Consider the following 26,591-nt stretch of genomic DNA (forward strand, 5'->3'; position numbering starts at 1 on the left):
CAGGATTTTCTCTAATTTGTGATCATTCTTTCACAGCATCTTAAAATTACATTAATGCTGCAATATGATTTGTCTATCACTGTTCATATTATTTCCTCATAATGTATTTTTACAACCCTAAATTAAATCAGTTTCTAAACAAATGGCTTATATGTTATTACTTTTCTTTAAAATATTTTTTTTAAGTTGTTGATGGACCTTTGTTTCATTTATTTACTTATATGTGGTACTGAGAATCGAACCCAATGCCTCCACATACTAGGCAAGGGCTCTACCACTGAGCCACAACCCCAGGACCTATATTTCTTTTCTTTTTTTTTTTTTAAAGAGAGAGGTGAGAGAGAAAGAGAGAGAGAATTTTTGATATTTATTTTTCAGTTTTCGGCAGACACAACATCTTTGTTTGTATGTGGTGCTGAGGATCGAACCGGGGCTGCACGCATGCCAGGCGAGCGCGCTACCACGTCAGCCACATCCCCAGCCCCCTATATGTTATTTCTAACAAGCAAAAATCTCTACTACTACTTCTTTTCCCACTTATACTCTATTTTACGGTGCTGGCAAGCAAGGGTTTTGTATGGCTTAGACATTCAATAATTGTTAATGAATGAGCAAATACTAAGTAGCATGATCACTACAAAATAGACTTTTGAGATAAAATTTGTAAGAAAGGACAAAGAAGGTAACTTTTAAAATGGTCAAGGGAACAATTCAATAATAGAGATGATTATTGTAAATCTATATACATTTAATGTCAGAGCACCCAATTTTATAAAACACTATTAGACAAAAAGGGAGAAATGTGTTTAAAAACAATAATGGGGGACCTTTAACACATCCCGCTTTCATCAATGGACAAATCATTTAGACAAAAAAAAAAAAAAAAAAAAAGAAAGAGAAAAGAAAAAGGGCTGGGGATTTGAGTCAGTAGCACCCCAGGGTTCATTCCCCAGTGCCAAACAACAACAACAACAAAACACAAGAGATCAAATAAACTAAACATGTACAGAACAGTCCATCCAAGTAGTGCAAAAAATTCTTTCCATGAGTGCACTGAACTTTCTCTAGAATAGGAAATATATTAGGACACAGTCTTAAAAAATTCAAAAAAATTGAAATCATATTCTACATCATTTCTGATAACAAAGGAATGAAACTAGATAATAAGAAAAACTTCAGAAATTACATAAATACATGGAGACTGAACAACTCATTTTTGAATAAACAATGGGTCATCAAAGAAATCAAAAGAGGGCTGGGGATGTGGCTCAGGCGGTAGCGTGCTGGCCTGGCATGCATGCAGCCTGGGTTCCATCCTCAGCACCACATACAAATAAAGATGTTGCGGCCACCTAAAAAACAAATAAATAAATATTTTTTTAAAAAAAAGAAATCAAAAGAGCTAGGCACCAGGGTGCCTCTTCAATAAATAGTGCTGGGAAAACTGGATACCCACGTGTGGAAGACTGAAACTTGAACCCTATCTCCCACTCTAGACAAAAATAAACCCAAGACAGATCAAAATATAAACCTAAATATAGGACCCTGAAACTACTGGAAGTGGAAACATTTCAAGACACTGGCACAGGCAATGATTTTTTGGCTTGAACCCCCCAAAGCACAGGAAACAAAAGTGAAGAAACAATCCACAGAAATAGATGGAAAAAATGCTCAGTTTCATTAGTCATCAGGGAAATGCAAATGAAACCTACAATGACACCATATCACCCCAGTTAGAAAGGATATTAAAAAGAAACAAAAGAACAATATAAACAAAAATATAAATAAATAAAAAAACAAACAAAACAACAACAAAAAAACCCATATATTAGTGAGAAGATAAAGGAACTCCTACACATTGTTGACAGTAATGTAAATTAACAGTAAGAAAGTTCCTCAAAAAACTAAAATCAGACCACCATATGATCTAGTTATCCCCACTTCTGGGTATAAAGCCCAAAGAAATGAAATTAGCATACCAAAAAGAACCCTGGAATGCCCTTTGCTTATTGTAGTACTATTCATAATAGCCAAGATACAGAATCAGCCTAAATGCCCAATGCACACATGAATGGATAAAGAAAATGTGTTTTCTATATGTTTCATATATGTACACACACACACACATTATTTGGACACAAAGAATGAAATCCTGTTATTTGCGGCAAAATGGATAAAACTGTAAGACATTATGTTAAGTGAAATAAGCCAGGCACTGCCATTGTCTCTCTCATATGCGGAAGCTAAAAAATTTGACCTGAAAATAGACTAGTGATTATTGGAGATAGGGGCAGGAAGGAGTGGAAGAAGTAAGGTGATTTATCAGTACATGCTATATACATGTATGGAAATATCATACTGAATCCTACTAATATGTACAAATAATAGATGTTAATAAAAAACTCAGAAAATTTCAGAACTAAGTCTTATAAAGGTGAATGGGCATTTTTCACTCTTGTGTAGGAGTAAGGAGGATGGAAGAAGGCAAACAAGCACAGCTGAGTGGTATATTTGTTGTTTTACTGTTAATTTGACACATCTGAACCAAAGCATTCACAATACTTGATATACGTTGTAGAGAATCATATACTATAGTCTTAGACATAACCACAGAACAAGCAGAACATTAAAACTACATAAGGCCTTAAAAGATATCCACAGTGTGTATTATTTCAATATTCATTCATTTACAAATTAGACTACATACCGTTAATTTTATTTTTATTTTTCTTTCATTGTTTTATTCAGGCAGGATTCATTCAAGGAAAGGCAACTTAGTTTTTGTGTGTGAGCTTTATTTTTTACTATACTGGTTAATATAAAACTTATGAATTAAATGTTTTATTACCTCCTGCATACAGGAGTAAATCCATGAAATTCTTAGATAGTAACCCAAATGAGTGGGTCCTATTCTTAAAAATAGCCAAAGTGAAAAAAGTCCAAATAGCCAGTCTGTTTGTGGTATTGAAGAACAACTAATGGACTTTCAGGTTTTCATACAATGAAGAGTAGTACTACAATTCTACAAGATTAGTCAAAATTTGAAAACAACGTTGCATTACAAATCAGTCTTGAAACCCTAAATGCCTTTTAGGTAACTAAATAAAATTTTAAGTAGTTGCCTCACAGTATCAAACTTATAAATCCAAACTAGTTAAAATTCAGTGCCACTATGACTGCATTTACAAGGTAACTAATTGGTAAATTAACAGATGGCATAAAAATTAAGACTTACTTCATTTTTAGGATAAATGTATTATAACGAGAATACAGAAAATTCAATGTATTTTACAATAAAATAGCCATTTAACTTCCTATCCCTGTACAACAGGGTTAGATGAACCCTATTTAACTTGATGTTTTAAAATTTTATTTTTACAGTTTATTCTATTATGAGTACTTGAATTGCTTTAGATATACAGCTTTTTTAAAGAATATTACATCATTTGTATATCAGGGTAAGATTTAGTACATTGAGATGTTTTAAAAATATTTATAAATTTGTTTCTGATATGCAAAAGCATTTGGCAATACTTTTACAGCATTTGATTTTATAGAACTAATTAAAATTTCATACAGTACTCATCTTGATGTTTAAAAAAAATTCACAGAAAAAATATAAATTACACAGCCTGACTGCATGATACTGTTATTTCCAGTTTCTTTTTCTGGTAATTAAAACCTTCATTAAGTCTGTTAACAAATCATTACCTGTACATTTTTGAAGGCAACTGACATGATTTGTAAACAAAACCTTCAGGTTTTATATTATTTACCAAAGAGTGCAGTTCAGCAAGAAAAGAAAACCCAGTATGCAAATTTACAGAATATTTTACAAATTTACCAGTTCCTGTGACACAAACTGTTTCAACCTTTCAAGGTACTGTCCATAAAGTTCCACATCATTATGTCCTGCTCCTTCAACCCACAGAGGCTCCACAGGTCTTTGGCAACGCTCAAATAATGCGAGGCCATGTGAAAAGTCAATAACTTCATCTTCAGTCCCATGAATTATTAATACTGGAGAGGTTATCTTAGAGATTTTGTCAATGCTGTAGGGGAAAGAAAGAAGGGTAAGAAGACTCAATAATATGGCTATGTAAAAAGAAAGAAATTTTCTTGTGCTATAACAGAAAATTCAAATATTTGATCTCTAAGATTAAATCACATTTTAAGATTCAAAAGTTGCCTTTTATATTAAGTCTAACTGAGGAAAGTGACCTTCATGTACTTCTGCTTTGGTGGAGTCATTCAATGCTGTCATCCTTTTGCACTGTTCTAAAATACTGATTTTTGTTTTTAAACTCAGGAAAACTTAAGCTTTCAAAGACAGAAATTAAGAACAATTTCAAGTATGTGCCAATTTTATCTCCTTCTGCACTCATATTCTCCCTCCTAATTTCATACTAAAATTACAACAAAACATTTTGGGTTTTGTTCTTATTTTGAGGGAATAAACAAACAAAGATAGGAAGAATGTTAATGCACCAAAATTTTAAAGCTGGAAAATAAGTTAATGTGAGAGAGAACTGATTAAAAGGATAGGAGAAAGCAAATACAACTTTAAGCAGACAGAGGGTAAAGTGAAGAAGCAACCCAATTTGTAACAAAGAAGGCTAAGGAATTTGCTATGGAGATAAAGGTGGGGGATTAGAATATAGAGAATTTGTTCAGTTTGTTAAAACATATCCTCCTCTTTCATAGGTCCCCTTTACCTCTCAATTGCAGCTAGGTGGTAAGCCACCTTCCCCCAAGACTGAAGGTTCTGTGAACTCAGAATTGTCAGAGTTTAAGGTAGAGGTATCAGTCACAGAATACTCATATATTCTGGCTATTATGAACCCTACTTGGTTTCCAAGAATACTGGAAGCTAGGCCTTCACCGCCCAAGGGGCAATTTTAAAAAGAGCTTTCTTTATTGATTAGATTAGATTAGTTCTTTAGTTTTTCACTCGTATATATGAGCAGATAGCCAAGAATTATTATATATTGGAAGAGAATACCTCAAATATAAGATAGAGATCAAAATAAACAGAATTTTCAAAAGACAACTTGGAGGAGTCAGAAAGAGAAGAAACCTTATAAAGAAAAAAGTTTTTCAAGAACTTTTGAGAGAGAGAAAGATAACATTACGGCCTTAAAAAAAGAAAATCACCAGACACAGTGATACATGTTATAATCACAGTGGCTTGAGAAGCTGAGATAGGAGGACTGCAAGTTTGAGGCCAGCTCTGCATTTTAGAGAGGACCTAAGCAACTTAGTGAGACCCTGCCTCAATAAAAAAAAATAAATAAATAAAATAATAATAATAATAATAATAATAATAAATTAATTAAAAGAGCTGAGAGCTGAGGATGTAGCTCAGTGGTAAAGCACCCTTGAATTCAATCCCTAATTCAATTTTAAAAAATCTTGCAAAGAAAGAAATTAATCAGTGAAATAATTCAAGGCTGAATTTGCTAAGAAAAATTCTTGTATTATGTTTTACAAGAAAGATGTTTTAAGTATAAAGGAATTAAAACTTTTTAAAACAAACTGTTTTAAAATAATTTACAGCCAATGCTATTTCTGCTCATGTGAAGTAAAAACGGGAGCTAGACAGAAATATAAGATGGCAATGGTACAGACGCCATCACTTCCCTACATTCATTACTACCATTCAGCTAAACAGAAGTAGCATAATGTATATACCTAAAACAAAACTAAACCAAAAACAATTAAAAAGCCACAATGGTAGAGTGCTTACTTAACATGCAAGAGGTCCTGGGTTCCAGCATCACAAAAATAAAGCAAAATAAAAATTTAACAAAACAAAATCCCTTCCCCCCTACCCCCCACAGCCTGCTTGAATGATAAGATCACATGCTCCCATAAGCTTCCCTATTAAAATGATCACATTCTGGCCAACATAAAAAGATTTATGCTTTGAAATAACCTTCATAGTTCTTCTAAAGAACCAAAGGATAGATTGGCTTTTGGCCTGTCACTCACACACACAAAAAAATCTTTTGTGTTGCTGCCAAGATAAGAAAGAAGACTGAAATTTGCCAGTTTCTTCCTTTTTGTCTTTCTCCCCTCTGAGTAAAACAGGACATCAATTTTTCTAACTATGAAGAGAAGCAGAAGAGAATATCTGCTTTTCTCGAGAAACATGAAGAAGCTGCCTTTCTTTCAATCCATTTAATACTGTATGTTTGCAAATTTTGTGATGATAATACTTATTCTAGTTCATTTAAGACAACCTTTTTTTGTAAATTAGGTGTCATTAACTAGAAATTATTCACTCATTTTTCCTTCTACCTAGCCTTCTCCATTTTTTTTTTAATCTTACTCAATGGCATCATCATATGTTGGCAGCTCAAGGCAGAGTCTTACTCAGTTCTGTCATTTTGCAAGCCTATTCCCTTTTCTGCAATACTACTGCCATTACCCAGGGTACAAGGCCCTCCTTGGTACTTCTTATGTGGATTACTATTACTCAAACATTTCAGCCTGCCAATACCCTTTTCACATTAGTTTTTCACAATTTCTTTTTCTTTTTTACTTAATTTTTTAAGATATTGATGGAACTTTATTTTATTCATTCATTTACATGTAATGCTGAGAACAGAACCCAGTGCCTCACATGTGCTAGGCAAACACTCTACCACTGAGCCACAACCCTTCATAATTTCTATGTGATATAAAACAGTTTATGGCTGAATAAACTGTATCATCAATGCATGCTATGAAAGAAAAAAAATTCCCTTAAATGCATCTTGGAATTGAACTATTTTGAATATTGCCACTTACTTTGGGAATGCATCAAAACAGTAGGTCTTCTTTGTATCAGGAAAAGCAACTCTCATTCCGGAGGTCAAAGGAGAATGAAGAATAACAGCAGCACTCTCATACCGAGCAGCAAGATCCACAGATGGTACTGTACCTATACTTTGGCCATATATGATCACATTTTCAGGACGAATGCCATATCTATAAAATTCAAAAGTTAAAAGTTGGACAAGCAATGTTCCATCATTCTCTAAAGATTTGCTATTAGAATGGAAAAATTAGACAATTTCAATTTATATTTAAAATTGAACTTTCTTAGTTATCACCATCATGTTGTTGTTGTTGTTTAACTTTTTCTTTTTCTGTAGTGCTGGGGATTGAACCCAGGGCTTCCACATGCTAACAAGTGCTCTATCACTAAGCTATACCTCCAGCCCTATCACCATCATTTTTAATGCTACTTAGTAAGCTCTATATTCTCAGCTTATTTCATCTATATTCTCAGCTTATTTAATTTCCCTTGGGATCAATCCCCAGTACCCCGCCCCCACCCACACACATTTATTAAATCACTTATTAAGCTCTACTAATTCAAATCTGGCATATTGTTGTCCTATAGAATACCTTATGTTACAATTGTTGTCTATATAATACCTTAACAAAAGTTCTTTATTTATCTAGATACTGAGAATAAAAATGCTACATATAGTTATGGTCTGGAATGAGTATAATGAACAATTTTAGTCAAAATCAAATTACAATTTATCTTAAAGTTTGTTTACCTGTAAAAATAGACTAATGATTGAAAAGATCAACAGATAAAATAGAATTCCAAACACCATGTGGTTTGGTTAATTATGAACAGACTTCATTCTACAAGTCTCAGGAGTATTTTACCCCTTTTAACACTGCCACAGATCTAAAAATGTGAACTCACTGACTCAATAAATATTTATTGGTTATCTACTATGTTCCAGGAACTGTATTTATCCACAGTATAACTGTCCCAACTGTAAACTACTTGAATTGTAGGTGAAGTGACACAGGAGCTAATGAATGTAAGGTGAAGGGTTATAGTGACCTTAAATATGTCTTTCCACCTACAATGCAGACAGTAGTCATTTCTGGTAGCCAAGAGCCATTTGCCCAGCAAGCACCATCTAGTCTTTTGGAAAGGTAAGGGAGCTTTCTGAGAATCTGAACACTCACCAGGAAAGAGCAAGGCTAAATACCCATGTGTTCTCTTCCAGGAGCACAAGACTATTTGAATTATCCAGTTAGTGACATACCTCCACATAGTTTCTTACACAAACATCTGTGATATGACCCAGAAGTGGGGTTTCCAGCTACACCTGACTCTAAATGTCACTCAACTCAGAAATGCCTTTTTATTTACAATTTACCCAGTTGTACATGCTCCATAGAAAAGAAGATATTAGGAGAGAGAATGTGTGCAGTCACAGCACAACTCCTAACATTGCACTACTGCTGTCAGATGAATAGAAGCACTGTTGGTGGCAATTATAGGTTGTGGGCTCAAATGAGTAATGGCAAGAGTAGCAGGGACATCTCCTAATTAAGCATGAACAATTTCAGAATAGTATGAGTTAGAAAGGACTTTAGAGACCATCTAATCTAGTTGAGTTGCTTAATGAGCAGATGTTCAAAGTTAATGATAGACTTATAATTATAATCCAGGTAAACCGATTCCTGCCTGGTACAGTGTTCTTTCCACGAGAGCACACACATGCAGAGCTCAAGATTTGTGAGAGAAGGCTTAATGGTGAAAACCAGGCCTTTATTTTCTGTTGACCCATCAAAAGGTCAGAAACTGGGATTATTTTCCCAGTTGAAAAGTTCATTTATTTATTTCCTTCTTCCTGACTACTTAACATTTTACTTTTGGCTGGTAAAAGAAATACATTTTGTTAGAGGATAGATTTTCAGAACTACAAAGGATTTTGGAGATCATTACACTCAACTTTTTCAGTAAAAAGACGAGGAAACAGGCTCAGAGGAGTTGAATAAATTTCTCAAGACTACTAACTCTTTCAACTGTGCTTAGTTAGGGTTCAACATGAAAAAACATACAGGAGAGCTCAAACAGTATGTGGGATTATTTAAGAATTTATTCTGCACTTGTTCCTCATTAATACTTGTTATCAAACGTGTTAAAATTAATTACTCAAGACAGGCAATCATTTTAGAAAGTTTCCTTCAAATTGGTATCTGGCCAGGTGCAGTGGTGCATGCTTGTAACCCTAGCAACTCAGGAAACTGAAGCAGAAGGATGACAAGTTGAAGGCCAGCATCAATAACTTAGCAAGTCCTGTCTCAAAAATTAAAAAAATGTAAAAGGGCGGAAGATGTGGCTCAGTGGTAGAATGCCCCTGGGTTCAATCACTACTACCAGAAAACAAACAAAAAATCTGAAAAGAAAAAAGAAAGCTGACTAATCAAAAGAGGGAATATTTTTCAATAGACATATAACATGTTTTGTTTCAAAAAAGTTGTCCTTCTATGTTAAGCACTAATGATAGAGGCTATCTACTTTGCCTTGGCACCTTCAAAATCATTATTATAGATGAAATTGACCAAATCATGCTATGTGCATATATAACTATGACAAAATAAATTCCACTTCTATGTGTAAAAATGAATTCCACTATTTTATATATCTGTATACAGTACACCAATAAAAATTAATTCAAAAAGGATTTGATCCACTCTCCCAAAACCACATTATCAAGCTATACCTTATAAGTATATCTTTGTTATATGAATCATATCAATTATTTCAGTATTTTAAAAGATTATAATACTTTGTGAAATATAATATTCCAATGGTTGACTTTGAAAAGTGGGTAGTATTTTGTTTATTTAAGGCCTAATGAAACTAATATCAGTACAGTTGAAAAAGAGTTTTATATTTCTAAAAAAGTTACACCTATTAACAAACAATGTTCTTTGACACCATTAATATTTTAAATATTAAATTAGAAATAGTAAGTTTTCTTTGTGTTTTAGTTCTTTAGTACAATACTCTGGAAGTCAGGCAGCTTATCAATATATAACATCAGAAAACTTAGATATCTATTTATTGTACACTAACTGCATTGATAATAAATAATCTACAAAAACTTGAGATTATTTCTCCAAAGTTTAGGAGTCCAGAATGTAAAGTAAAATCTCACCTTTAAATAATATGGAATTACTGTTTTTTTCTCATTCTCTTAAAATGCTGAAATTTTGAGTAATTATTTGTATATCATGCACCAATAAGTTTTTTAAAACCAAATATTCATCGTTGCATTTAACTTTAAAAATTCACACATACATGCATTAATACATATACAAATCTGAGCTATGTTTTTTAAAAAAAGTTCGTTATTCTATAAAATTTAAAACTGAAACCTAAAAGTTGGACTATTAATATTGGTAAATATAATCTTTATATGGTAGTTAAGGAATTATGTAGTAAAACCAACTATTGTGTAAAAAACAATTCCCAGTCGCAATTTACCTTGTCCTAAGACTAAGCCAGGCAGCTTCAATATCTGCATAGAGGTTCTTCTCTGTTGGCTTCCCAGAACTTGCACCATATCCAGAATAATCATATGAGAATATATTACAATTAATCCGTGATCCCAGTCCTATGTAAAAGCTGCTCATCTGACCAAGATCAACAGCATTTCCATGTGAAAAGAGTAAAGTATATTTGGCATTGGGTGAGCAACGCACAAACATACAGGCAATTCTGTTGCCTTTACTGGTTCCAGTCATGAAACATTCGATAGCATCTTTTTCTCTAGAAGAATACTGCCAGTCTGCTCGTTCTGAGAGGTGTAAAGTCCAGCGGCTTCCACTTTCATCACACATCAGTGTGTAAGTTGGATCAGGTGGCAAAAATGCTAGTTTAGAAGCAATTTTCCCTGGGCAAGGAGGACAGCAGAAGAGGCAACACAGCTCACTAAACGAAAGATTATTCATCTTCTGAAAAAGAAAAGGAAATCACACAGGTTTTAATAACTGAATGTGGACTCTGTATTCTCATATAACAGATTAAAACAAAGACCTGAACAAATACTACTGGTGGTCAACATCTAGTACTATAATTTCAAGTATCCTTCTCCCAAGAGCTTTTTGGCATCTTCCTAGGAATACATTAAACACTGAAGTGAGGCAAATATTCCTGGCCAATAGGCAGACTCAAATATTTTATGTTTCAAATAGTGATGATCATTATTCTCATTTAACAAAAATATGAAAGGTGCAGAGGTATTAATTTACAAACAATATAGATGATATAAATTATCTTTAGGTTAGTTTGTACTTTCTGTTTAATTCAGTGTACATCATTATACCAAAAACGAGAGGAAATCACTTCAGGAGAGTGACTAAAGAATTGAGAATACATGAAAATATATGAAAAGGAAAGAATGCCCTTTTCATTCAATACTGAATCAAAATATACTCTATATTAATATAATGTGTTGATTTCCCAGTGCAAACACAGTAAGTAGAAAGAAGCTGAAATAGTGCAAGAAGAAGGGAAACAAGGCTAAACATGACATGAAAGGTTTTAAAAAAATGAGTAAAGGAAGGACAGAAAAGGGCAGATATTATAAACATTTTTTTTTTTTTTTAAACCCGGGGCATTCTACTACTGAGCTACATTCCCAGCCCTTTTCATTTTATTTTTTATTTTGAGACAGGATCTCACTGAGTTGCTAAGGCTGGTCTCAAACGTGTGATCTTCCTGCCTCAGCCCTGTGAAGAAGCTGGGATTACAGACATGTATCACTGTATCTGATTTGGAAAAACCTTTACTTGATGTTTACCTGAATTCTTTTAAACCAAATACAGTCTGAGTGTTAGCCTAGTTGGAATAAGAATTATAATAGAAATAAAAATTATGCAATATCTACAGTGCTAACTTTAACTAGCTTCCTGAAATATGTGCTGAGAGGGTTCTGAGGGCATGCACAGGGCTTAGCAAGACAAAGAATATGTTCTATTCCAGAAGAGTTGACCTGATATATGAGATACACACACACACACACACACACAAACATATGAGTTACAAAGGTATGATATATCAAGGCAGTGTGTTTAATAATCAATGCTGACCTACAACAGTCAATTAAAAGCTCAATTAATAAGTAAACTATATATAGCTAAACTATATTCCTATAATTTACTTCTTAACCATGAAGACTCTTACATACTAAATTAGTTTTAAAATAAATCTGGCTGGGCTGGGGCTGTAGCTCAGTGGCAGAGCGCTTGCCCCGTATGCATGAGGCACTGGGTTCGATCCTCAGCACCACATAAAAAAAATAAAATAAAATAAAGGCATTCTGTTCACCTACAACTACAAAAAAATAAAAAATAAAATAAACCTGGCTAACATACCTAATGCTGCAGATGCTTCTAAGGATTTAAAACATCAAAGGAAAGAAGCACACAAAACTGCAGTGCCAAGGTCTTGTGTAATGAAAAAACAATGTGGCCTTCTTAATGGTGGCAAAAGAAATTATTCTTACCTCCACTACCCAAAAGCCAGATAACTACAGCCCATTCAGTGATAACTCACAAATTATCACTTTCCAAATAACAGATCTGAAATAGGGTAGAAATATAGACCTGCTTTTTTAAAAAAATTATTGCCTCCTTCTCTGTAAATTTGAAAGTTTTACTGTTAACCGAGTTGAGCAAGTTACTGAGGGAAAACATTTTATTCTTGATTAAAAACAAAAAAAGCATTGACATAGCTTGTTAAATTTAAACTTCAAGTCCAACTTACAAACTTATCTGAATGAAAATATTTACTAGTTATCCTTGGGAAAACAACAACAAACAAACAAAACTAACATAAAACAAACAAAAACCTGAAATGACAAGACAGTGACTCATTCTTTAGGAAGATAAGTCTTAAGAGACAACAAATTGAATTTATAATAGAATCAGATTTTTTTTAATATTTATTTTTTAGTTGTAGTTGGACATAATACCTTTATTTCACTTGTTTATGTTTGTATGTGGTGCTGAGGATCCAACCCAGAGTTTTGCACATGCAAGGCGAGCGCTCTACCGCTGAGCCACAACCCCAGCCCAGAAGCAGATTTTTGAAGGAGACAAATTAAGGATTTAAAATAAGTTATAATAAATCCTTTTGAAAAAGAGAAAAACTACTTACAAGATGAAGCCAGAAAACTGTTATAAAGAAAAACCCAACTGGAAATTCCTAGTTTAAAAAATTATTAGGTGTTGTTGGACTGGAAAAGCTATTGATGGATTGGAAAAATGAATTGGTTTAGCAGCTGAAGAACACATTAGTTAAGTTGGAGGATTGGGCCAGAATTTCAGGGTGATAAGAGAAAATAGAAAATAAAATTTAGAAGAAATGCCAATATGTATGCCATAAGAGTCTGAGGAAAATAAAAAGGAAAAAAAAAACCCAGAAGATTAAAAAGACTTAAGATCTTCTTAAAATTAAAGATAATTCATATTGAAATAGCTCCAAAAGTGAAAAAAGGATATCGAAGACAACTCTCACAGCTAGACACACTATAGTAAAACTAAAAACACCAGAAACCCAAAAGTTTCTAAAAAGGAAGCATGGATCTCACTTTCAACTGAATAAGTCAGTTTTCAACAGCAACACCAGAAACCAAACACATTGGAAGACAATTTTAAAAGAAACTAAAAATTTTAAACTTATGCTTTTCACATAACTGAAATATCATTTTATTATAAGAATAAAATAAAGATAGCTATAGGCTTACCATAACTCAAAAGACTTATCAAGCCAAAGACCTTTTTTGAAAAACACTAGCAAGGAAGGGAATAAATTCCAAGAGAATTCTTTTCTGAAATTATGAGAAATAAAGGAGAATAGCTAATACAATGTGCAAGTAAGTAATGAGCAATTTTTTTGTTGGGTATAGGGGTTACTGGGAACCAAACCTGCGGTGTTTAACCCCTGAGACATATATCCAGACCCTCTGAAGAGAGTCTCTTATGCTAAAAGCTTAGGCTGGCTTTGAACTTGGGATCCTCCTGCCTCAGCCTCCCAAGCCGATGGGATTACAGGCATGTACAACCATAACCGGAGAGGAAATATATTTTTAAAGGTAGTAAAATATATATCTTACAATCCAGAATAAAAGTTCTAGAGAATACCAACATGGAGAGAAATGGAGTATAATTAGGGAATATTAAGAGATGAAAATGTGCTGGGGAATCTGACTTGTTCAGAATGACAGTGATAAACAACTCTTAACAAATCAGCTAAAAGTAGTAAGAAAATTATACTTTGTAGGCTATATCTAATGTAGTTACATTAGCTTATTTTTTTTTCAGGGTACCCAACACAAGAAAAGAGTAAGAGAAAATAACAACAACAAAAAAATTAATGGTAGATAACAAAATGAAGAACCAAAACTTGATTCTTAGAAAAGGTTTCCATTGTGACTATTTGCAAACAGTATTAACAGAACATCTACTCAGTGCCAGAGACTATTCTAAATGCTTTTTTAAAAATATATTAACCCATTTTATTCTTTCAACAACACCCTGACATAGGGACTATCTTTTTTCCCCATATTTTTTATTGGTGCATTACAGGTGTACATGATGATGAGATTTGTTGTTGTACATATGCACACAATATAACAATATAATTTGCCAATAACACTTTCTAGCACTTGCCCACTTCCTCCCTGCATCCCATCCCTGGTCCCTTCCTCTATTTCTACTGATCTTCATAGGTACTATGTTTATACCCACTTTGCAATTGAGGAAACAGAGGCACAGAATAGTTATAGAACTTGCCAGTAGTCACATAGCTGGTAAAATTCTGGAAGCGATAAATGGAATGACTCTAGAGAATGAATTCATAATCTCTATTTTGTTGAAAGGGTCCTCAAACAACACTGACCATAAGGAGGTAAATGTTATAAGTTTATTTTTTGGGTGTCCCCCAAAGGCCCATGTGTTAAAAACACTGATGACCAGGATGGCAATATTGGTATGTGGTGAAACACTTAGGAGCTAGGGCCTAGTGTTGGTTGTCTTTAGGTCAATGGGAGTTTGCCCTTGAAGGGGTCCTTGGAATCCCAATTCTCTTTGCTTCTCTTTTACTTTCTGGTCTTGTGAAGTGAGCAATATGGCTTTTCTACGTTTCTGCCATGATATGCTTCCTTACCAGAGCCCAAAAGTCAAAAGGGCCAACTAATCATAAATAGGAACCTTCAAAAATGTGAGCAAATATAAAAACTTTTCTCTTTATAAGTTGGTTATCTCAGGTTATATTTGTTATAGTGACAGAAAAGTGACTAACAAAATGCTACATGTAAAAGGAGAAAGAGCTACAGGAAAAAGGCAACTCAGTGGCAGCAAGAGCTGTAATACCAGTGATTTGGGAGGTTGATAAAGGAGGATTGCAGGTTCAAGGCCAGCTGCAGAAACTTGGCAAGACCTTAAGCAACTTAGCCAGATCCTGTTTTAAGAAACACCAAGACAGTGAAGACAATCTATTGAAAGAGAGTAAATACTTAAAAGGGCTGGGAATGTGGCTCAGGGGTAAAAGTTTCCAAATTCAACCCCCAGTAACCACTCCCAAAGAGTACCTGTCAATAAATTAAATGACCTCAAATGCATAATTTCTTGAGTAATGCAAAAGGAATAAATTGGCACAAGAAACAGGAGGCAAGAAAACATAAATAACCATGAGAATTTGAAAAGAAAATTTAAAAAGCCACCTTCACCTAAAACAGTTTCCAAGAGAAGTTATTCCAGAAATAATAAATGCTCAAAACTCACTTCCTGAAGCTATTATAATCTTTATACTAAAAGTGAGTAAGGACTGCACAAAAGTACAGAAACAACATGTAAAATGCACATAAAACATGAAGTACTATAGTTGAAAGAATGATGACACTTCCAACGTTAAACCAAAGTAGTTTTCCACATTAATAATTAAGACTAAGAAAAACCTATAGATAATACAGAAACAAAAATCATGATCTACAGATGACAAAGTCAATGAAATCAATAAACTTTTAAAACTAGTAAAGAGTTCTCAGCAAATTTGGCAAATACACGCTTTAGGGGAAAACACTACATTTCCATGTTATCATTAAACAACTAAAAATAGTAAAGTAGTATGTAGAAAATCTTTCTGCAAAAAAGTTTTAAAAAACTTAAAAACATGGAATGACTTTATAGTAATAGGAATGTTAACTCTCTCAAAATTAAATTCAAGATAATTCCAATCAAAATTCCAATTTGATATCCACATGCAAAAGAATAGAATTACACTCCTACTTTACACATATGCAAAAATCAACTCAAAATGGGTCCAAGACTAAACAGTAAGTTCTGAACTATAACATTCTCAGAAGAAAATAAAAGCATAGATCTTTGGGAACCTGTACTGGGAAATGATTCCTAACTATGACACTGAAAGCACAAATAACAAAGAAAATAGACAAATGAACTTCTAAAACTTTTGTGCTTGAGAGCATACCACCAAGACAGTGAAGACAACCTACTGAATGAGAGTAAATACTTGTAAATAATGAATCTGTTGAACAGACTTATATCTAGAATATAAGAAGAATTTCCATAATTTAACAATAAAAAGATAACCTATATAAAAAAAACTCAACAAAAACTCTAAATAAAACAATTTTAAAATGGGCAAAGGATCTGAACAGCATTTCTCCACAGACAGACACATGGCCAATTAAGCTTGTGAAAAGCCGTTCAACACCAATAGTCACTAGGAAGATACAAATCAAAACCACAATGAAATATCACCTCAAACCCACTAGGATGGCTATAATGAAAGACAGTTAATAGCAAGGGTTGGTTAAAATGTGGAAAAACTGGATATTTTCTGGGTAAGTAAAATGATGCCACAAAATCAGTCTGGCAGTTACCATTTCAACAAGAAATTAACTTAAAAATAACTTCCAGGTATTCCAAGAGGAATGAAAACCTATGTCTAGAGAAAAACATGTACATGAATGTTCACAGCAGCATATTTATAAAGACAAAAAGTGAAATAAAATAACGCAAATGTTTGATTAATGGATAAACAAAATGTAGTATATCCACACAATGGAATAAAAAGGAATGAAAGGTTTTAAATGTACATGTTTAGAAAGAATGCACAAAAAAATTGAGGAGACTATTGCTTATGTTTAGTATGTGGAAACAAAACAGAAGCAGATAAATGAAAATCTATGCATCTAAGTTGTGGGGAAGGAGACCTATTGTGAAAATTAGGATTTACTTTCAACAAAGGATTCTTTTTCTTTCTTTTCTTCCCCTCCGCCTTTTAAAGTTTGCTGCTAGAGAACTCACACCCTGAAAATTTCTACCACTGAGCTACCTACCCCCCCCCTCATCCTTACACTTCACTTATAGCAAAAGGAATTTCCTAAAATTATATGAAATAATTTAAGAATCTGCTTCTCCTGGTAACTTTTTCCTGCACACTGACAAAGGAAAAAGATGAGCATCGGTTCTTTTACACCCAACAGAATCATCTACTACTATACCTCCTTCTACTCTAACATAAATTACTAACATTACTCATGTCAATTTCTGATATAAGTATAATTTACTGAAAAACTTCTTTTCATCTCCCTATTGTTTCTTGGTAATAATGCAGATTAACTTGACAAACTCTTATAAAATAGGGTCAGAGAAAACATTAATGAAAACTTATCTTTCCTTCATTTTGTGTGATATTCTGAAAGCTGTGCTCTAAATAAAATCTATGTTGAGTCAATATCTTATCCTATTTACAGTGTAGGTAATAAATAATAAATAGCAAACTTTGCTAATACTAGATTTTATGTTAAAAAATACATTGTAATGTCTAAGATGAATTACTTTGGACCTGGTCTCTATATGTATAAATCTGGGAAAGTAATTTCACATACTGTTTTATGTAATGTCAGAACTTATGTCACAAAGAGAAATCTGAAATTAAAATTTAACAAATAGCTTCTAGAATTTCCAATGTTCCCGAAAACAAGCATTTCCTAGATTTCTAAAAATAAACAAATCTCTAATAAATTCAAGAACAAAAATAATTAAAAACATGAAGACTGCACAAAATGTAAAAATGGTTTGTCTGCTATTGTAAGGAAAAAACTCATCAATTTTGATATTTCTCTGCAGTGATGGGGACTGAATCCCCTAGACGCATGCTAGACAAGTGCTCTACCACTGAGCTACAGTCCCAGTTCCACTCATGCTTATTTTGATTACAAATATTAAAACCTGATGTTTTAGATAAACAGATGAAGAAAACAGAAAAAAAATATATACTTAAAACAGAAGCTACTAACACCTGATGTGAACAGAGTAGATGTTTATTAACAAAAAGAAAAGACCAGAGTGGACTAGAGTGACAGCAAAGGCACTCAACTCTGAAAATGTAAACAAAAATTGGAATTTAGGTCAGTTCTGTGGAAAGGGGGCCTGGAGCCCAACATATCTCAGTAGAATGACCTAAGGGAATCTATCATAATAAAGGTGATCAATATATAACAACTCAGTAGTCTTGTATCATGGTTCATTTCAGTTATTATCTAAGGACATCATTCATGCCACACACTGTCACCTCAAATCTAGTATGTAACAGGTAACAGCATTCACCAAAATATACCCAAGAAGTGTTATGGTCTTTACAGAGCCATACATTTACAATTTAATACACACAGAGAAGCTGAACCCTTCAGTGAAGTTTGTCGAAATGCTCCTTTTTCAGTAAAGCTGGATCATATAGAATATTCACAATAATTTATAAGTTTTAAAGAAGGTATCATAATGTTTTAACATAATGTTTTAACACATTTTCTGTGTTATGGAGAAATATAGCTAGTGAAACTCCTATGTCTATGAGGTAGGTTGTACTTCTTTCTTCTTTTAGACTGTAAAAAGAATCAGCAGCAAAACCATTCAGCTGCCTGTGAGATCACAGAATCTGAAATTCTGGTAACTTTTCTAGCAACATTCAACTCTGCCTGAAGAAATGCTGCATAGACTACTATATGGGAATAGAAACAAATGGAAAATTTTAAAGAGTATCAGATTTTTTATATTTCAATTTGAAAGGAGAAATTTTAACAGAACTATTTTCTTCTTTGAAAAGGAATCATACTCGATACTAAAGTTACAATGTAAAATACTAGGAAGATTCTATACATACTCAAAGCCAATGAATTACTTGGGGTATTTTGTTGATAAACTTGACAAATACCCTGATAATTCTGAGTTTAGTTTGGAGAAGTTTCTCAAATTGGAAAAATGTACTCGGTGATTCTAAGATTACTTTTCCACTAGTGAAAAAAACTGGTAGAAACAACTGAGGAGAAGATAGCAAGCATCTAACCAAGAGACATCAAAATAGTTCAGTCCTTGTGTAAGTTATAAATTATTATTACTTTTTAATAAAAAGTTAGGCAGTGAGATCAGAAATAAAGAAGTTGTATCCATGACATTACAGAAGAAGAAGAAAATAAAGGCTGAAGAGCCTATGTACTATACCATGTAAACACATTTTGGGTCAGAAGTCCACACAGTTCAATGCAGAAATTTCTATACTTTTGTCTTTCCTTAGTTTTTAATACTATTTGAAGAGGCTGGGAGTATGGTTCAGTATGGCTGGGAGTATGACTTTCTAAAGATCATAACACTTTTTGGGTATATTTTGGTGAATGCTGTTACCTGTTACATACTAGATTTGAGGTGACAGTGTGTGGCATAAATGATAAATCCTTAAACAATAACTGAAATGAGCCATGATATGCCTTTCTTTTGATCTTACCTAGCATGTGTGAGGCCCTGAGTTAAATCCTCAGCACTGCAAGATACACACACACCCCTACCTATCAGACATTATACTATTTAATATGGAGTCACAAACTATGTGTAGCAATTTAAATCTGTTAAAATTAAATATTTTGTTCATTAGTTCCACTACTCACATGTGGCTAGTGGCTACCAAATTATACAGTACACAGTAACAATTCCAAATCCTACTGGGCAGTGCTGAATTAGAACCTTAGAAGCCCAGACAACTCAGAAATAGAGCTCAAATACATCACATTCATACTAACTTCAAAAGTTCATTCTGTACACACAGGCAATTTTGATAGATTCTCTGATGAAGCACATGTAACCGAGATTACATATACAATACTGTTTTAGAAGACCAATCTTGATAAAAAATATTAAACTTATTTCTGATAAAATTCTAATATAAAAGCCAGTTTTATAAAAAAAATAGTGTAAATTAATCAAGACATTTATATGCTTTAAAGTATGGTTTTGATTATCAAAAGGATTTATGTTCTAGGCAGGTTATATGTAAGCTAGAGTTGCAAGCAAACTATAAGAAACTATCTTGTGACTATTAGCTAGCTCTTTTCTGAATTAGCCCAAATAGAATTCTAAATACTTTTATAATCTTTTTTAAAAAATATTTTTAGTTATAGGTGAACACAATGGCTTTATTTTTTTTTTAATGTGGTGCTGAGAATCGAACCCAGTGCCTCACATTTGCTAGACAAGCACTCTACCACTGAGCCATCTATTTAACACATTTCATACCACATGGTATCTATCCATAGCATAACAATCTGATCAAGACTTTCATGCATTTCAGAAAAATTAAGAATTATTGATAATATGTGAACACAATTTTTAAAAAGAGGCTCATATTACTGGTACCCCACTTTTTTTTTTTTTTTTTTGCTTTATAAATGCAATATCCTCTGAATTCTCAATACTTTTTTTTTCTCGCTATTCTGATAATATATTTCAGGTATTTGCTCCTTGGGCTTTCACTGCTTCTTCACTGATTTTTCTTATGAGGAAAGAACTAAATTGAGCTTTATTTGTATTTGTTGACTCAGAGGACTGATGTAGTCTGAAGAGGAGGATCAACTGGCTATAGGCTTGGGATGCCCTTAACTGTCTGAATAAAGACAGATTTCTGGGGATAGGACTGAATTCCTTTCTTCTCACTCACTCATACCTGCCTATGGGGCAACTAAATGTGTCCTGTTTACCATCTTCTATGAGAATAGAAGAAATTTTATAAATATTCTAGAACATGATACAGCTTTAATTACTTAGTCCAGTGAGGCAATTAGGGATTCTACCCAGCAAATTCTTCTATTGAGAAGGTTTGGATTTGCAACATCCCCCAAAACTCATGTGTCAAAGGCATACCGTCACCAGTGCAGCATGGCTCAGAGGAGGAGATTTAAGGCAATGATTGGATTGTGAGGGTTCCTGGATTAATCCACTGATAGCTGAATGGACTACTGGAGGGCTGAAACTAACTTGAGGAAGTAGGCACTGGGGTTGTGGCTTGGAAGGGTTTCTCTTCTCTCTTTCCTCCTGGCTGCCATGAGCTGAGCAACTTCCTTCCATCACGCAGTTCTGCCATGATGTTCTACCTCACCTCAGGCCCAGAGTATTAGAGCCCACTGATCATGTACCGAATCCTCTGAAACTGACCAAAATAAATCTTTCCTCCTCTAAGTTGTTCCTGTCAGGGATTTTGGTCACAGTGACAAAGAGGCGAACACAGAAGGCAATACCTCACTTTATTTTTCTATAAAGGGAGTAGTGTGAACTAAATACTAAGGTTTCTTCTAGTTCTATAATGTGTTGTGACTAAGATTCTTCTCATAAGTTTCAAATTCATCACTTCATCGTTCACTGCATGTAAAAGAATGAAATAACTTGTAAAATTTAATATTCTCACTCCATTACTAAGAAACAAAGAACCTAGTTTATAGCACATTAATTTATATTTGACAATTTATAGTTCCCAAGTTGTAATTTTGGGGATGGGGCAAGTGGAGAATAGGAAGGTATTCATAAATGGATAAGAGGTTCCCATTTCCCAGAACTGTTTTCCAAAATGAGTGTTTTCTGTGTCTCCTATGCACTGTAGGGAAGTATTTTGTTTTTCAAATTGTGAAAAAATATACATACATCAAAATTTGACCATTTTTTAATGTACAATTCTGTGATGTTATGGGTACCCAACTGCTGTGAATGATCATTAGCAGCTCTCTCCAGAACTTTTTCATCTTCTCTAATGATATATGCAATAAACAGTAACTCCATTTTCTCCTTTGCACAGTCCAACAACAACCATTCTACTCTCTCTCCAAATGTGACTACCCTAGGTACCTGGCATAAGTAATGGAATCATATATTTTGTCCTTTTTTTTTTTTTTTTTTTTTTTTTTTTACTGGCTTAGGGTCCTCTATGTCTTTAAGGTTTATACATCTTGTAATGTATGTTAGAATTTTCCTTTACTTTGAAGCTAGAATAATATTCTATAATATGTATATACTTCATGTTTTGTTTATCCAGTCTTCCTCTGATGGGCATATTTTTGGCTCTTATAAATAAAGCTGCTATGAACACAAAGAAATATGCAGTCAAGTCCCTGCTTTTATTTCTTTTAGGAAGGAAACAATGTTTTGAGCAGCATAAAAATATTTTAGTTTTACTCTAATGTAGATTTACTTTTCTGAATTATTTCTTACTTCCCATCAACTGGAAACAAGATAGATATACTGTATCTAGCCAACTTGTATATACATATAAAATGAAGCTAAAGTAACACTTCAAAGTAAGTTTAAAAATCTGTATCAAAAATACTTTAAATTTAAATATTAAAATTAGGAGGAATGAAGTATTCAAAATACTTGTTTAAAATTCTAAGGCAAAAACTTCAAATATTTCAGCTTTAAAAACAATTAAGCCAGGGTGTAGTTTAATTGGAGAGTACACATTAGCAGGCAAAGACTCATGAGTCCAATCTCTTCCCTAGCAAATTCTCTAAACTTAAAATTTTCAGAAATTTTATATCTTTAGTACCCAGTGAATTATCACTAAAAGATTAAATTGCAGTGTGTACATACATCATTAAAAGGTATCTTCTAAAAGCATGGAAATGTATTAATGGTCCAGAAAGTCCCGTTTCAAAAGGAGCTAGACTTCTTGGGCTTCAAATTGTTTTCTCTTCAATCACCAACTATTTTCTAACCATTAAGTCATGTTTGTAGTTGTTTTAAACACTATCATTCATACATTCAACTCCTTAATTGTGCATACTTAAATTTAAGTATATCTAAAGCTGACAACGGCTTCCGCAGAGATGTCACTCAAAAATTGAAGTTTGTGAAACCAAATCAAACAGTATTGTCACTGATTTGTGGCAATGAATATTCTAAATTTGTAGGTTTAAACTTTGGTAAGTTATGAAAGCCAGCCTAGTGTTTCTTTATCAAAATGCATTTACTAATAAATCTTGTTCAAAGTACTTTTAGTCCTTATAACAATCTTACAAGATAGACATCATTATCCTTCCTCCTCTGATCCCATTTACAGATGAGGAAATACACGCAAAGAAATTCAACTTCTATAGGATCCCGATACTAGTAAATGGTGAAGTCAGGATTTATATTCAGCAATTCGAGTATACAATGAATGGCTTCTTGATGCTTAGTTATATTGATATGTAGGAATGAAACTTCTTTCTACTGAAAGATAATTTGAGAACACAAGGACTCCAAAGATTTCAGTAAACTACAACAACAAAATTCTACTATTGGATTTTTAAAAAGGTGGAACAACTGCTCAGAATATGTGAGTGACAGGATGTATGTGGAGAAAGAAGTGAGTGGCCTTGGCAACTAGAGGCAAAAAAAAAAAAAAAAAGCAACAAAACCTAGACTTGGGTTGGGTCTGTAGCTCTGTGCTTGCCTAGCATGTGTGAGGCACTGGATTCAATTCTCAGCAATGTACATAAAGAAATGAGCAAAATAAAAGTCCATTAAAAATATTTTTAAAAACCTGGACTGGTGTCTACACAACCACAGCTTCATTGTTCTGTTCTCCAAAAGATTCTAAAGTGTGACTTTTTTTTTAAAGGAAGAAATCAATATATTACTGTGATCTTCAAATATATAAGGATTCTTGGAAGTCTTTAGATATATGCCTTGATATTACTAAATATCTATTTTATAAAATGTACCTGAAAATAAATGCCAAACTGTGATACACTCTCAAAAGTGTATCAGTTTGCAATAACACCTACACAACTACTCCAAGTATATTTCTCACTTAGATTCACTCTGATATATTATTGAATGTGAGACTGCTTCGATGCTGATGGGTGGCACTGAATCTAGAAATCAATCTGGAAGAACTAAAATCTTTGAAGTCTTTGTATTCTCACATCATCTCTCCATAACTTCTTAAAACAACTGCAGATTATGTTCACTGACTTTGTACACTGCAACTCTGCATTATTACAATCCCCAAATTTCTATTATCAAATTCTGATATCTGCGCATTACTTTTTCTTGCTTTACCACACTGACTGGGGTTCCAATACACTGTTCCTGGTGAAAGAGGTGACAGTAGTCTTTTTAAGGCTAACACTTACTGTAGAGTTTTGTATGGGCATTTTTTTCTTAGTTTTTAGTTCCAAAGAAGTAAATACCATATCTTGCATTCCTGGAATAATTCTACTTTGGTGATAATGTATAATCTTTATACATAGCCTTGCTTTACTAATATTTACCATAGGATTTTTGTACTTATACCATGATTGAAAAAGGCCTTTGTTTTCTTTCATACTTTTCATTAGGTTTTTGTATTAAGGTTATATTAGCCTCATAATTTAATTGAGGAGCACACTTTCTATGCTAAAGAAAAATTAGTTACATTTTCTCATAGGCAATAATCAGATTTACTCATATTTATTTACTACAGATTTTCTGTGCTTATCCTCTTGCTATTTTTCCCCTTTATTGCTCTTTAGAATTTCCCCCTTTACTTTAGCCTTTAAAATTGCTATTAGAGCTATAGCATTGAGGACAGAAAAATGGATAACTCACAAAACAAAAGCTGCCTATTGAACAGAAACTAATGATTAGTCTTAATATATATCAAGCATAGACTACACTTTTGTGATTTATGGACTTAACATTGAGTTAACTAATGGAGGACAAATGCAGACACCTATGCCTGGAATAATGTATATTATGGAAATCTATCTATCTTACAGGGTTGCTCTGAGAACTAAGTGAAACCTGTGATACAAATCTGAAATTAAAACAGAGAGGCTGGGCTGGGGATGTGGCTCAAGCGGTAGTGCGCTCCCCTGGCACGCATGCGGCCCGGGTTCGATCCTCAGCACCACATACAAAGATGTTGTGTCCGCCGAAAACTAAAAAATAAATATTTTTTAAAAATTCTCTGTCTAAAAAAATAAAAAATAAAAAAATAAAACAGAGAGGCTGTTCCAGGAAGAACTGAGGTTTTATCAGCTATTATTAACACAATTCTACCTCAAAGTAGTGTATATCTGGCCTTAAATTATTTGTTAGAAAGCTTAGCAGGCTCCTTGGGATACATATTATCCAAGACTTGGAAATAGGGGAGAAGAGTGGGAAGTGGTGTTAGTGGAACCAACACACTTGGAACCAAACCAAGCACACCAACTTGGAATCTGAGCCAGCTTATAACACTTGATTAATAGCCTTCCTCCCCAACTGGATGAAGACAAGTGGCCATGCTGCCCTATTTCAGGATTCTACATATTGCTCTTCTTTTGAACTCTCTTGTTCTAGTCTATTATTTCTGGTTTCTGTCCTGTTGCTTTCTACTTTCTACTGTCAATTCTGAGGACTTAGTTACATGGTTTACTTGACTCAAAATCACAGAAATCATCTACACAAATCCTACATTAAATCCAGGCTTCCACATGGGTAGGAAGAGAGAGAGAATGATGCACAGAGGGCACTAGACAGAGTCAGGCAAACTGGCTATCAGGTGTACATTAGTTAGAAGGGATTTGTTAGTCACCAGGCTGAGAATCATCAGCCCTATCAGAGGCCTTGTGTGGCTTTTAACTAGAAAGAATCTAAAGTCATTGCACATGCTTACTGGTAGAAAGCATGACCACAATTCCACTTGTTAACTCTGACAGGATATTTAAACAATTCTATTCCTCAATTCTAACCAGAAAATAACCTGGGTAGCTAGGTCCATTCTTTTGGTTTTAGGTCTCATTTTCGACTTTTCATCTTCTTGAGAACAGTCTCCCTTAAAACATTACAAGCCACGGACATGGCAGATTCCTGAGCAAAGAGAAGTCTGTAGAACTGAGTGAAAGCAAAGAGCTCACTGATGGTGAGATTAAAACTCATCACTGGGGTTGGGGTTGTGGCTCAGCTGTAGAGCGCTAACCTAGCACATGTGAGGCCCCGAGTTTGATCCTCAGCACAATGTAAAAATAAATAAATAAAATAAAGGTATTGTGTCCAATTACAACTAAAAAATAAATATTAAGAAAAAAAAAAACCTCATCTGACCAACAAGCAGTCACTAATGAACAGCAGTAGGTGGATAAGCTATACACATGATAAGCTCATATAAGAAATCTACCCTTGGGCTGGGGATGTGGCTCAAGCGGTGGCGCGCTTGCCTGGCGTGCGTGCGGCCCGGGTTCGATCCTCAGCACCACATACAAAGATGTTGTGTCTGCCGAGAACTAAGAAAAAATAAATAAAATATTAAAATTCTCTCTCTCTCTCTCTCTCTGTCCCCCTCTCTCTCACTCTCTCTAAAAAAAAAAAAAAAAAGAAAGAAATCTACCCTAGAGGTCTATGAGGGGCTTTGAGAAGCAGCATAAATACATGCTCTTTTAGTGAATGCTGGGGCTGCCTGAATAGACATCATGGATCCCATGATTACA

At 33.8% G+C, this 26,591-nt stretch overlaps 1 protein-coding gene across 2 annotated transcripts in view; it reads right to left on the bottom strand.

Moving 5' to 3' along the window:
• Positions 1 to 2,505: 2,505 nt before the first annotated feature.
• The window catches only part of ABHD17B (abhydrolase domain containing 17B, depalmitoylase), a 39,397-nt gene continuing 15,311 nt past the window's right edge, over positions 2,506 to 26,591 (bottom strand). For both annotated transcript variants that reach the window (XM_081282616.1, XM_081282617.1), the window contains 3 exons: positions 10,295 to 10,764; positions 6,793 to 6,972; positions 2,506 to 4,052 (listed from right to left, as the gene is read on the bottom strand). In XM_081282616.1, coding sequence (XP_081138742.1) covers positions 3,833 to 4,052; positions 6,793 to 6,972; positions 10,295 to 10,761 — 867 coding nt within the window. In that variant the 5' untranslated portion in view covers positions 10,762 to 10,764 and the 3' untranslated portion in view covers positions 2,506 to 3,832. The remainder of the gene's footprint in view (positions 4,053 to 6,792; positions 6,973 to 10,294; positions 10,765 to 26,591) is intronic.

The sequence above is a fragment of the Spermophilus citellus genome, assembly GCF_964194105.1.
Source record: "Spermophilus citellus genome assembly, chromosome: 2".
In the NCBI taxonomy this organism is placed as follows: domain Eukaryota; kingdom Metazoa; phylum Chordata; class Mammalia; order Rodentia; family Sciuridae; genus Spermophilus; species Spermophilus citellus.